Source organism: Sander vitreus, chromosome 6, assembly GCF_031162955.1.
Source record: "Sander vitreus isolate 19-12246 chromosome 6, sanVit1, whole genome shotgun sequence".
NCBI lineage: Eukaryota > Metazoa > Chordata > Actinopteri > Perciformes > Percidae > Sander > Sander vitreus.
This window is the reverse complement of record NC_135860.1, coordinates 2,812,773-2,825,137: the sequence shown is the minus strand read 5'-3', so window position 1 is coordinate 2,825,137 and position 12,365 is coordinate 2,812,773. Positions and strand designations below refer to the sequence as shown.

At 40.7% G+C, this 12,365-nt stretch overlaps 1 protein-coding gene across 1 annotated transcript; it reads right to left on the bottom strand.

Moving 5' to 3' along the window:
• Positions 1-1,399: 1,399 nt before the first annotated feature.
• eaf1 (ELL associated factor 1) lies at positions 1,400-12,261 on the bottom strand. Its single transcript, XM_078252095.1, has 6 exons — positions 11,961-12,261; positions 11,504-11,598; positions 10,075-10,211; positions 8,768-8,940; positions 6,698-6,916; positions 1,400-5,255 (listed from the first exon to the last, which is right to left on the bottom strand). The coding sequence occupies exons 1-6, from the start codon at positions 12,184-12,186 to the stop codon at positions 5,206-5,208; spliced, it is 900 nt and encodes a 299-aa protein (XP_078108221.1). The 5' UTR covers positions 12,187-12,261; the 3' UTR covers positions 1,400-5,205.
• Positions 12,262-12,365: the final 104 nt, after the last annotated feature.

The following is a 12,365-nucleotide window of genomic DNA, read 5'->3' as shown; positions in this document are numbered from 1 at the left end:
AAGCGTTAAAGCAACACTATGTAACTTTTAGCTGCAGCTGTAGTTCCAATGAGACAACCTGTAGGGGGACTGAAGCGGGAAAAGTGACATAGTGTTGCTTTAAAAGCAAAAAAGAGTTTCAAAGAGTTCAAAGTTTCAAGGAACAGTTCGTTTTTTTCCTGCAGCTGAAGTCGAGAATGTTGTAAAGCTGTATTGAAGAATATTTTTTCACATTCAGTGAGAGAGAGAGAGAGAGAGAGAGAGAGAGAGAACGACATACAACAAAGTGCCCCGGCTAGAAAATCAAACCGTGGACGCTGCTGTTATGTGGTATGTATTACTTTGGCCAAGAATTGGAAGGCTTTCTACCGACGCTTGTAGGAGTCAGTGGTGGAGGAAGTATTCAGATCCTTTACTTAAGTAAAAGTACTAATACCACACTGTAAAAATACTCTGTAGTGCGTAGTTTCTGTCTCCCCCATAAGGAATTCTCGACGACACGTCCACATGATACAAGCCTTATGTGATCGCGCACCACCCCCACCCCTCCTCCACGCAGTTACTAGTAGAGGACACGGAGGATTAAAACATGGACTCTTCAGAAGAGGTAATTATCTTCACTCGAGTCACCAGACGACACAATCTTCTGAACATAGCCATGCTGAGAAATCCAGAGAGAGCTGTGTGGAGCTGATTAGCTGTCTTAATAAATGTCTTAGTCTTAATTAGCTGTGTAGCAACTCATTTGGCAATGGCTTGAATGTAACAGAAAATCATTATTATTAAAAAGTTACGTACTAAAGCTTTAAGTAAAAGTATGCAAGTATAATCAGGTATATGTAATTACTCAATGCAGGTAAATAAGACTTTGACTGTTACTGCAACTAATCATTATTTTCATTATGGATTAATTGATTATTTTCTCCATTAATCGATTGATTGTTTGGTTTGTAAAAATAGTGAAAATAGTGAGAAATGGCGTTACCCAGATGGCAATTACCCAGAGCCCACAGTGACTCCTTCATACTGTTTGTTTTGTCCAACCAACAAACCAATCCTTAACATTATTACTAATACATTATAATTATTATTATTAAAAGGAGAAACTGCAAATCTATACATTCGCAAAGTTTAAACCATGAAATGTTTTTGTACAAAAATGACAAACGATCATCAAAGAAAGTTGCTCTTACAGTCAAACTTTGTATGTTTTCCGTGCAAAAATCATAACTTGTAAAGTAACTAAAGCTGTCGCATAAATGTAGCGGAGTAGCAGTAGAAATTGGCATGAAAGGAAAAGACTCAAGTAAAGTACAAGTATCTCAGAGATGTACTTAAGTACAGTGGTTGAGTAAATGTACTTAGTTACATTCCACACAAGCTGATCCAACACCCAATTATCGCAATGAAGAGTGAAAACTTTCATTTTAAATTAATTTGCACACTTTTAATACACTTCATATTTGTACAAACACATTTCACATAAACATAGCAATAAGACAAAAACATGAGAACTAAAGAACCAAATACAACAAAGTTCATTTACCAACAGAAGAGTGTTACAGGTATTAGAGGGAATACCACATAGGAAAGTTAGACTATTGTTCATTCAACCTTCAACCATCACAGTAAACAGGGTAACCATACCAAACTGGTATGGTTTTCAGTACTTTGCAGTTTGTCAGTTGACAGGCATCTTATAACCAGGCCCAAATGGAATCAGCAGATTTAAATGAAGTTTTCAGCGGTAATCCAAAATGATAATCTGCAGAATGTAGCGGACTGTAGTGTGAATCTGAATGAAAATGAAGTAAAAGTCTTGGCATTTTTGCGATGAAACTCTTCGGTAGTGTTTCTGACCTGTGGGATGTTTTGTTGCATTAATAATGAAATACTGTACGACCAGCACCAAATGATATTCACTAACACCCGCGGCTCCTGCAGGTCAGGGGAACAAACAATCACTGAAGTCACTAGTCTATATCCACAATGTTCCACTTCCGGGATTGCTCCGTCGCCGCCAGACATTTTGCCGTGTGTCCTTCTTTCGGCCGGATGTCCGTCACCTTCCTCTTTCTTTGTGTTGTAATTTTAAACTCAGGTGGATTTCTGAGGACTACGGTTAACTGCTCCTCAGATCTCTGCAGGGTAAATCCAGACAGCTAGCTAGACTATCTGTCCAATCTGAGTTTTCTGTTGCACGACTAAAACAACCTTTGAACGTACACACGTTCCGCCAAAACAAGTTCACTTCCCGAGGCTATTTTGCAGCGGCTCCGTGCGGCGCTTAGCACCGCCCTTGGCGATTGTGATTGGTTTAAAGAAGTGCCAATAAACCAGAGTGCGTTTTTTCTGTGTGGACTAGCCAGACCATCCTCCGCATGCGAGACCATGTTGGAAGTTTCTAATTTATTAAATAATTGCTTAAAGCATTTAAACACAGTTTTGTGTTGGAGTTTGTAACATTCCAAAATCTTAATTTTGACTTAAAGATTTTCATTTTCACTGTAAATGCATATCGGTTCCAAATATCGGTTATCGGTTTCATTAACTACTAATAATCAGTATCGCTATCGGTCTCGAAAAACCAGTACTGGTCGATCCCTAATGCACGACAACTCAAACAGTCTCGGCTAAAAGCAAAAATGAAAACATTTACACACCGACGTGACACTGTTACACTGTGAACGCTCCTGCTCTCTGCACATGACGAGGGGCCATTCACCTCTTTGGCATTTTTTCACAAAGTGACACATTCATCTTTATGTCCAGACTTACTGCTGAAAGGCATGGGAAGCTCCTACAATATATGTAATATATGAACATAGGGATCATAAATAACATGTTCTCTGTTTGATTGGAAAATAAATGAGACGACTGATGAAACAAATAGTGGTCACTTTGAAAATAATACCAGGATACTAAATAGGGCTGGGCAATATATCACTATTATATCAGCATGGATATTTTAGGCTACATATCGTCTTGAATTTTGGATATCGCGATATGTGTTGTCTTTTCCTGGTTTTAAGGGCTGTATTACAGTAAAGTGATGTCATTTTCAGAACTTACCAGACTGTTCTGCCTTTACCCACTTAGTCATTGTATCCACATTATAGGTGATTATTTATCAAAACTTACATTATGTTAATATTTTGTTAAAGCACCAATAGTCAACCCTACAATTTCTCCGCAATATCGACATTGAGGTATTTGGTCAAAAATATCGTGATACTTGATTTTCTCCATATCGCCCAGCTCTTAATGCTAAAGCTGTTTTCCAGACTTAATCCTGCATAGTTTGAGTTTCAGGTGTTTTTATTGATGGATTATGTGAAATTTCGTAATCGATCAAATCTAGGCTTTTAACTTTGATGAACTTGAACTGATTGACGATTGGGGGAGCTTTAATATCATCAGTAAGATTATACTGTAGGTGGTAGGATTGGGCATCGAGAAAAATAAGATGTGGTTTTGAATCCGATCATCGGTACCAAATTGAACATGTGCAAGTTTTTGGTTTCCGTAGCGACCACTGTACATCCAGGCGCTTGTTGCGTTGCAGGCATGGAGCACAGTAAGCAGCGCTCTAAATTGTGGGTTTATTTAACATTGAAACAGCCCGTTAAAACTGTAAATCACTATTGAATCAAAAACTTATTTTCTTCTTATCTGTGAAATAAGCATGTGACCCGTTTCAACTCCACCCCTCAAAGAATCGGATTCGAGAATCAGTACGGACCGTAATCAAACTAATGATAACCCTAACCCTAAAAATCTGAATTGGAATCAGAATTGTTCAAATCAAAACAATGCCCAATCCTAGTAAGTGGTTATACTGGGAGTCAGTGGGTTTTATTGTGACATTGCAACAGGACGAGTAGGAAAAACGAAAATGAGGAAATGCATTAGTAGCAGCCAAATATTAACTTACTAACTCCTCGTCTGTTCGACGCAGGGCATGTAGTGTTCACTCAAGTTGCTGCCTACGCTTTTACTTGGCAACACTGCCAATAACAGCCGACTCTGCAGCTCGACTGGACTGGGACTTTTTTGCCTCTTTTGGCTCATTGTTTTTGAGTCTCCAGCTACAAACAGACTGTATGTTTGAGTTTCTTACGCTCTGATCAAAAGCTAAAGCCAGATATTTTTCTCAGGAGTTGGTGGAGACCAAACTTACATTCAACTGTTGCTAACACGTTAGCCACAACATTATTAGCTTATACATATCAGGTCTGTGTTTCTGTGAGTTTGATTTCGGGGTCTTTTCTGCCCCCTTGTGGTTACAAAACAGATGACAAAAAATGCAGCTTCTAACAGCTGCAACTTGGCTCCATTGATGTAGCTCTGGATGTCAGAAATCTAAATCAAATCAGGCAGAATCTTAATCAACGGCTACGTGTTGTTATATGCCACGGAATGACTAAACTGAACTCACAATGCCAAACCCTTGAAGTGAAATCATTACAGAACAGCGACCTAAAAGTTCATCTAGTTTTCTGTTGTGAGATAACTGTTTAACGAACAAGTCTGTATTTTTCTTCTTGTCAACAAATCCCACAAAAATTCAAATGATTCATTTCTAACACATGAAGGTGATATTCATAACTAAGATAATCAGAAGACAGTTTAAAACTATGAAAGTTGAGATTAGGAAGGCACAGAGTACAGCTGATTGTATTGTGCTCCACACTGATCTCAACCCACTAGATAAGCAGACGTGTGTTTTCTTTGATTTGTTGCTGATGTGCAGGCTGCACAGGTTATCTGTGCAATGCTGCAATTTTTGTATTCATAGCGAATTGATAAAAACGATGTGGAGAGAGAATGAGGGGTGATATTTTAAGACAATCTATTCCTAGTCTTAGCATCAAGACAAAACCCAACAAAAACACATGATACAAGTAGATAAAACTAGCTGCTCTAAGTACAGAAAATATGTATGTGCACTCTAATATATAATCTTCCAAACCTCTCAAGAAAAAGTTTCTTTTTCTAAAAGTCTTTCTATACAAAACAAAATATACATCTAATAAAAATACACTCTTAAAGTCCCGGGCTGGCCAGCTTTAAGGATATACTAAAATCAAATTAGAAATACAGTCAAGCCAAGATATACAGCTGGTGTCAGCTATCACAGCAAAGGAACAAGTGCACCAGGTGGAAAGGAGGAGTGTGTGGAGAGAGAGAGAGAGAGAGAGAGAGAGAGACTGACCAGCGGAGAGTTCAGTCGTCATCACTGTCGCTGCCCGACTCGCTGAGCTGTAGGTCATTTCCTGTGAAGACAGACGGGTTAGAACATCGTTTATTGGCGTGTTTCCGGCCATAATTAGACAAACGCTAGTCTCGCATTGTCAGACCTATCTCCACAGCGCTGTGGAGTAAATTAGTCCGGCTACACCACGGATACATTCTGGGATAGGAGCAAAAAAAACGCTCTGGGTTTGTTTGCATTTCTTTAAACCAATCACAATCGTCTTGGGCGGCGCTAAGCGCCGGACGCAGCGACGGTGACGTTGCAGAATAGTCTCGGGAGGAACTTGTTTCGGGGGAACATTTGCACCCCGCAAAAGAAAACGCCACATACAATATTATAAATGAATATTATAAATTAAGTTAATTGTTCACACAATACAGTGAGCTATTTAAATTAGCTGATACATGGTTAAACCTCATTAGCTCTTACCAGTGTATCTCCGTGTGTACTTCGTCCACAGCAATCCCACCAATCGGTCCCAAAACGTCCCAGTTAGAGGAAATGCCGTAAACATATTCTTTGTAAATCTTTACAATCATTCCCAGAAAAAACCAAGCAGGCCTGCCTTGTTGAACCAACTTTCTTCCAAACTTGACATTTTCAGTGTGTAGCTTGCTAGCTCAAAGTTTGTTGTTGTTTCCCGTAGCGAAGGGATTTTGAGAACGGCGACACACAGAGAGCGGGGAAAAGCCTGACCGGATGTCAGGCTTCATCTTGGAAATGTGCTTCCATTGATCCAGACTAGACAAATACTAGTCTATATCGACAACGCTTCATTTCTGAATTGTTCAGGTGCCAATTCAATTCTCTGGTTCAATTCCACCTGATGTCCCTAATTTTCGGCCGGATGACCGTTACCTTCCTCTTTCTTTGTGTTGGTGTTCTAAACTCCGGTGGATTTCTGAGGACTATGGTTAACTGCTCCTCAGATCTCTGCAGGGTAAATCCAGACAGCTAGCTAGACTATCTGTCCAATCGGAGTTTTCTGTTGCACGACTAAAACAACCTTTGAATGTACACAGGTTCCACCAAAACAAGTTCCTTCCCGAGGCTATTTTGCAGAGGCGCCTTGCTCCGTCTGGCCCCAGACGATTAAAGAAATGGCAATAAACCAGAGCACGTTTTTCTCCCATCCTGGAATGTTGTGTGGACTAACCAGACCTTCCTCCGCAGCGCTGTGAAGGAAGGTCTGGCAATGCGAGACTAGACAAATATTGACTCGGAGAACTGAGGTGGTATATCTCCATCTCCAGCCTGAACACTAATGATGTGTGTTTACATGCGACGTTACTGGAAATGGGAGAAATGCTCAAACAAAAATATCGAACAAATACATGTCCTCGCTTCCCTGCCTCTCGCCCGATACAGGCTGGGCAGAGCGGGATCAGCAGAAGCCCAGGAAATGAAGGCATGGATTCCTTCTCTTACCGGAAAGAAAGCATTTAGCTATGAGATACTCACGGAGTGTGTTCATGAGCTGGTTGTTGCCCTGCTGCCGCTCGGCTCCCCCGTTGGCCACTGGGGGGCGGTTGGGCGAGGTCTGGCTGAGCGGTCGGGGGGCGTCGTGCTCGCCGTCACTGCTGCTGTCGTCGCCGCTCCCTGAGGCGCTGGCCGAGTCCGAGGAGCTGCTGCTGCCGCTGCTGCTCATCTGCTCAATCACCTCCACCTCGGCTCGCAGCTCTGCCAACAGCAGGAACCGCAGGGTTCACGTTAAGACAAAACTCCTTCTAGGGCTGGGCAATATATCCATATTATATCAACGTCGATGTATGAGACTAGATATGAGACAAGTGTTGTCTTTTCCTGGCTTTAAATGCTGCATAACAGTAAAGTGATGTCATTTTCTGAACTGACCAGGCTGTTCTAGCTGTTCTATTATTTGCCTTTACCCACTCAGTCATTATATCCGCATTATTGATGATTATTTATCGAACCCTGTTTGTCAACCCTTTGTTGCCAAATTGTTTGTCAAAAGTTAAAGCTATAGTGCATAGTTTCTGTCACCCCCCATGAGGTATTCTAAGTAATGACGACGAAAACTGTCGGCACGTCCACGTGACGCAAGCCTTCCGTGATCGCGCACCAACCCCACCCCTCCTCCACACAGTTGCTAGTAGCCAAGGAGGACACGGAGGATTAAAAAAACAAAACATGATGGACTCTTCAGAAGAGGTAATTATCACTTATCATCATCATTCACCCGAGTTTCTGCGTGCAAAAGTCACCGGAAGACACAATCTTCTGAACATAGCCATACTGAGAAATACAGAGAGTTTTGTGGAGCTGATAGTCTTAATGAGCTTTGTAGCAACTCATTTGGTAATGGCTTGAATGTAACGGACGTTCATTAATATCAAAAAGTTATGCACTTAAGCTTTAACTCTACAATATCGCGTCAATATCGAGATCGATGTATTTGGTCAAAAATTCTCCAAGTCGCCCAGCTCTACTTCCTCCCTCATCTGATCATCCAAATATTTGTTAAAGATATATAATAATAAATAAGGTAACCCTTTGTTTTAACCCTCTCTATTTAGCAGATAATGAATGAAAATGACTAACACTGCACACAAACACTTAAAAATGTCCTTATGTCTGCAAACAAATGTTTATGTGGTGCTTATTAATGCTAAATGGAGAGGGGTTAAAGTAAAGTGTTAACTAAAATAATACAGACCAAATTACCGTGACGTTGTGCTAATACAAAAGTCACAGAGTACAGAACTGGCCGTCGATTTACAGAGATATGTGAAATGGGCAAACTCTTTTATTTCTGTTGTCATTTTCAGCCGTAACTAACATTTAAAGATATTTAGTTGAACACAGAGGTCCAACCTATCTGACGTCTCTGCTGTGCTTATTTTCTGTTCTGTGTTATAGTTCACAAACAGCGACATCTCACTGTTGGTCAGACTGACTGCTAGTTTGGGTGGTAGCATTTTTTGTAGTCTGTGGCCCAACAGGTAAAAAAAAATAATAAGTCTCCAATAGGGCTGGGTATCGTTCAAAAAATGTCAATACCAGTACCAGTACCAATACCGTGACTTCAACAATACTTTTTTTGATACCAATTTTATAAAACAAAAACAAATGACAACATTATACATTACGGACATTGTGATTGGGGTCCATAGTCTCTGTTCCATGTGTTATAATTACATAATAATAATATTAATAATAAACGTTATTTCTATAGCACTTTTCTTAACAAGGTTACAAAGTGCTTTCCAGAAAAACAGAAGATAAAAACCAAGAACAACACAACCAACAACAATGAAGTAAAATACAAAAAAGAGAAGTAACATAAACTATAAAACACCTGAGAAAAAAAAAGTATACACACACACACACACACACACACACACACACACACACACTGTATAAACATACATATACACATACATACCTAAAATGGACAAGGCAGGGCGGGATGAGAAAACCCAACACCAGTTCAAATGTTCAGAAACGCTTTCCTATGAAAGAAAGTTGTAAGACGGGTGTTGGGCTCCTGTTGTGGCTGGACCTCCTTACCTCTCTTGATGTCATCGAGCTGAGGCTCTGGGGAGGGATTATCCTTGGAAGGAGAAGGGGAGGTTTTGACCCCGGCCCCGGGCTTGGTGGGGGCCCGGAACTGAGAGCTGGGCTGGCTGGACCGAACCGACTGCTGCTCGATCCGTGCCTGGATCTTACTGCTGCCCTCCGCCCTGAAATGTACACACAAGGCCAATGTCTTTACGCATGTACTGCATGTGGCCGCTGGTCCATCATGTTTGCTTCGCTGTTAGTTTTTTATGCATCTGTGACTGCCTGTTTGTTTGCTTCAGTTGTATTAGAGGATGGATACCCGAACCGAGCCTGACGGGACCCGACGGGCCGGGTTCGGACAGATGTATAGAAATGATGTTCGGGTCGGGCTCGGTCACATCAGCACGATAAGGCATTGAACATTTTAAATTTAAACCAGCTTATTATGTAGGTGCGCCTGTGTTAACGTGCGCTTGTTGCCCCGTGTGCGCCGATGCGCTCATCTGTTGACATTTCCGAATGCCTTCCTACAGTTGCTTAATACAAAGCGGGCTTTCCACACAAACAAACGTTTAATGTGTCATTAGTATGAGAAAAAAAACGAGATTTAACTGTGTCGGGCTCGGACATAAATAACTTAATGCCTGTCGGGCTCGGGCCGGGCTCGGTTACTGCTCTGTCGGACACGGGCCGGGCTCGGACAGAAAAATGCGGCCCGATCCGCACTCTAGTTTGTATGTCTATTTTATAGAGTTTTGCCATGTTTGTCATTTCTGAAAGCCTAACCAGGGAAAAAGACCGCAAATTAGACTAGGGCTAGAAGTCCTTCTTGATCTATCTGGAGCTTAACTGCAGGAATATCATCTTCGGAAAGATTCTGAAAGTTGAGTTGATTGTCTCTCCGCCAAAATACATATGCAACTTTTATTTTATTTTTTTCCTCAAATCTCGGTTGAATTCAGTGTAGCTGTAATTATCAACGTCCAAAAGATGGAGCCAAAGAAATCTAACAAAAGCAAGACATTAGTACAGTTTAAACTATACAGACAGAAGTCAACAAGACACCATACAGACAGAAGTCAACAAGACACCATACAGACAGAAGTCAACAAGACACCATACAGACAGAAGTCAACAAGACACCATACAGACAGAAGTCAACAAGACACCATACAGACAGCTAGAGCAACAAATAAGCTTTCTCAGTAAGCCAAAACATTAGCACAGTTACACATCAACAGTATCCCCATTCAGTATAAGAAGCCATGCAAGAATCAAAGCACAGCCAAGCAACACAGACCCGAGCCTCTCACCTGGTTTTCTTGACTTGGATGCTGCTGCTCAGCTTCTCCAGGACGAAGTCCCCGGTGTCGTGGTTAATGATGAGCACACAGTCCTTCTGGTACGGCCGCTTGTTTCCTTTGAATACCGTCATGGGAGGCGTGGAGCCCTGGAAGAAGAAGAAGAAGAAGAAGAAGAAGAAGAAGAAGAAGAAGACAAATCGGAATATGTACCGTTTATGTGTTTGCTTTATCAGACTTTAATGTATACATTTAAATGTTTCTTCTTCAGAGTGATTCATCATAAGGGAACATGGGCTTGGTTGTTTGCAATTAACAAAATAATGAAATTCACATAATCCTTTTCAAAGCATTTACAATTGATCCTAGTTTGAGATGGACTTTCTGAAAACAGACGCTAGCTGCTCTGCTTTCTTTACAGAAAGGCTTCACTTAACCAGTGGTGGAATGGAACTAAGTAGGGATGCACCGATCCGACTTTTTCAGTCCCGATACCGATAAGGCTGCCAGGCCTTTATGTATCTGTCGATACCCGATACCGATCCGTTGTTATTGAATTAATAATAAACTGTACACCTTCCACCGTATACCTTCCCTCCACCATGTGGAAGAGACTAAAGGCACCAGACTTTCCTAACTAAACATTACTTTCCTAACTAAGACAAAATAACACAGATGTAATGTATTGGATTCTTATTTATTTGTACACTCAACTCTTCCAGCATGTGACACACGTGTGACAGAGGGAAAAAAAAACTAACAAAACTGGATCGGCCCGTGGATCTGTTAATTATTCCGATCCCCGATCCAGCTATTTTATCAATATCGGGACTGATATCCGATCTTAATATCGGATCGGTGCACCCCTAGAACTAAGTACATTTACTCAAGTACTGTACTCAAGTACAACTTTGAGGTACTCGTACTTTACTTAAGTAGTTTCTTTTCATGCCACTTTCTACTTCTACTCTGCTACATTTCAGAGAGAAATATGGTACTTTTTACTCCACTACATTCATCTGACAGCTTTAGTTACTTTACAAATTAAGATATTTGCACACAAAACACACGTAGTTAATAAAATACGATGTTTTATCATAAATTAAACTACCCAACAATATAACGGCCTACAAGTCCAGCTGAGATGATAGAAGATTAAACACTTCGTTGATTGACAGAACTGTTTGGATCATTTCCAGTTTCTAAAATGTGTGGGTTTTTCTGCATTGAGTACTTTTACTTGTAATACTATAATTTCATTGTCCTGATGATAATTACATACTTTTACCTAAGTAACATTTCCAATGCAGGACTTTTACTTGTAACAGAGTATTTCTGCAGTGTGTTGTTAGTATTTTTACTGAAGTAAAGGATCTGAATACTTCTTCCACTCCTTCACTTAACAACCAGTGAACCAGAGGAGAACAGCAGACAGTCTTACCGGAATGTGAGGTAACGTGATAGTAACTTCATCTCCTTTCCCAACTTGTAGCTCTCCCTCGCAGCTTGTGTCGATAGACGCTGGTTTGAAGTCATCTGAAAATGAAGTAAAGGAACTTTTGGACATTGCCTCAACACTGCCTTGTTTTCTTAGTATACTAAAACAGTTATACTTTGCTTTGTTGTTTATTTCCTTTTAATATGTTTATGTATGCGCCGATCACCCATGACATTTCTTGTAGGTGTTAGGGTTAATCCTAGTCTGATTCTGTAAACATTCCTGTAACGTTAAAGCAGTGGGTGTAAACGATATTATCTATGCAAATGACTTCATTTATGTATCCACCTAATTGGCTAGGTTATGTAAGAGACAGCCTCCCTGTCCATGTGAGCGAAATAATCCCACAAAACAACTATTTAAGATTATTTTAACACATAACGCGTGTTTTCACACTCACATCTGATAGTATGAAAGGAAGATTTTGGCCTCTTCTCAAAGCTTTCTCCGAGCTTCAAAACATGCTCCTCTTTGTCCAACAGCGGATTCGTACTACCGTTCATGTCTCGGTTTGTTTTAAAATGTTGAAAATTCACATGTATGTCAAATTTTCCAAAGAGCCGGACTGTGTGTGGTAACTTCGGAGAGATTAGAACAAGAAGCCAACTATAACACAAAGTTAGCATACATTAGCTGTTAGCTACCCGTTAGCAAAACATCCCCTACGTCACTTGGCCACTCCTCTTCCGCTTTTGGTCCCTCAATCAAATGCCACCGAAAACAATGCCGCATTCATTGGTATCGGAATAATAGGAAAAAATATTTACCAACTGGATTCACGTCCGCCTCAAGTCGGAACAACAAC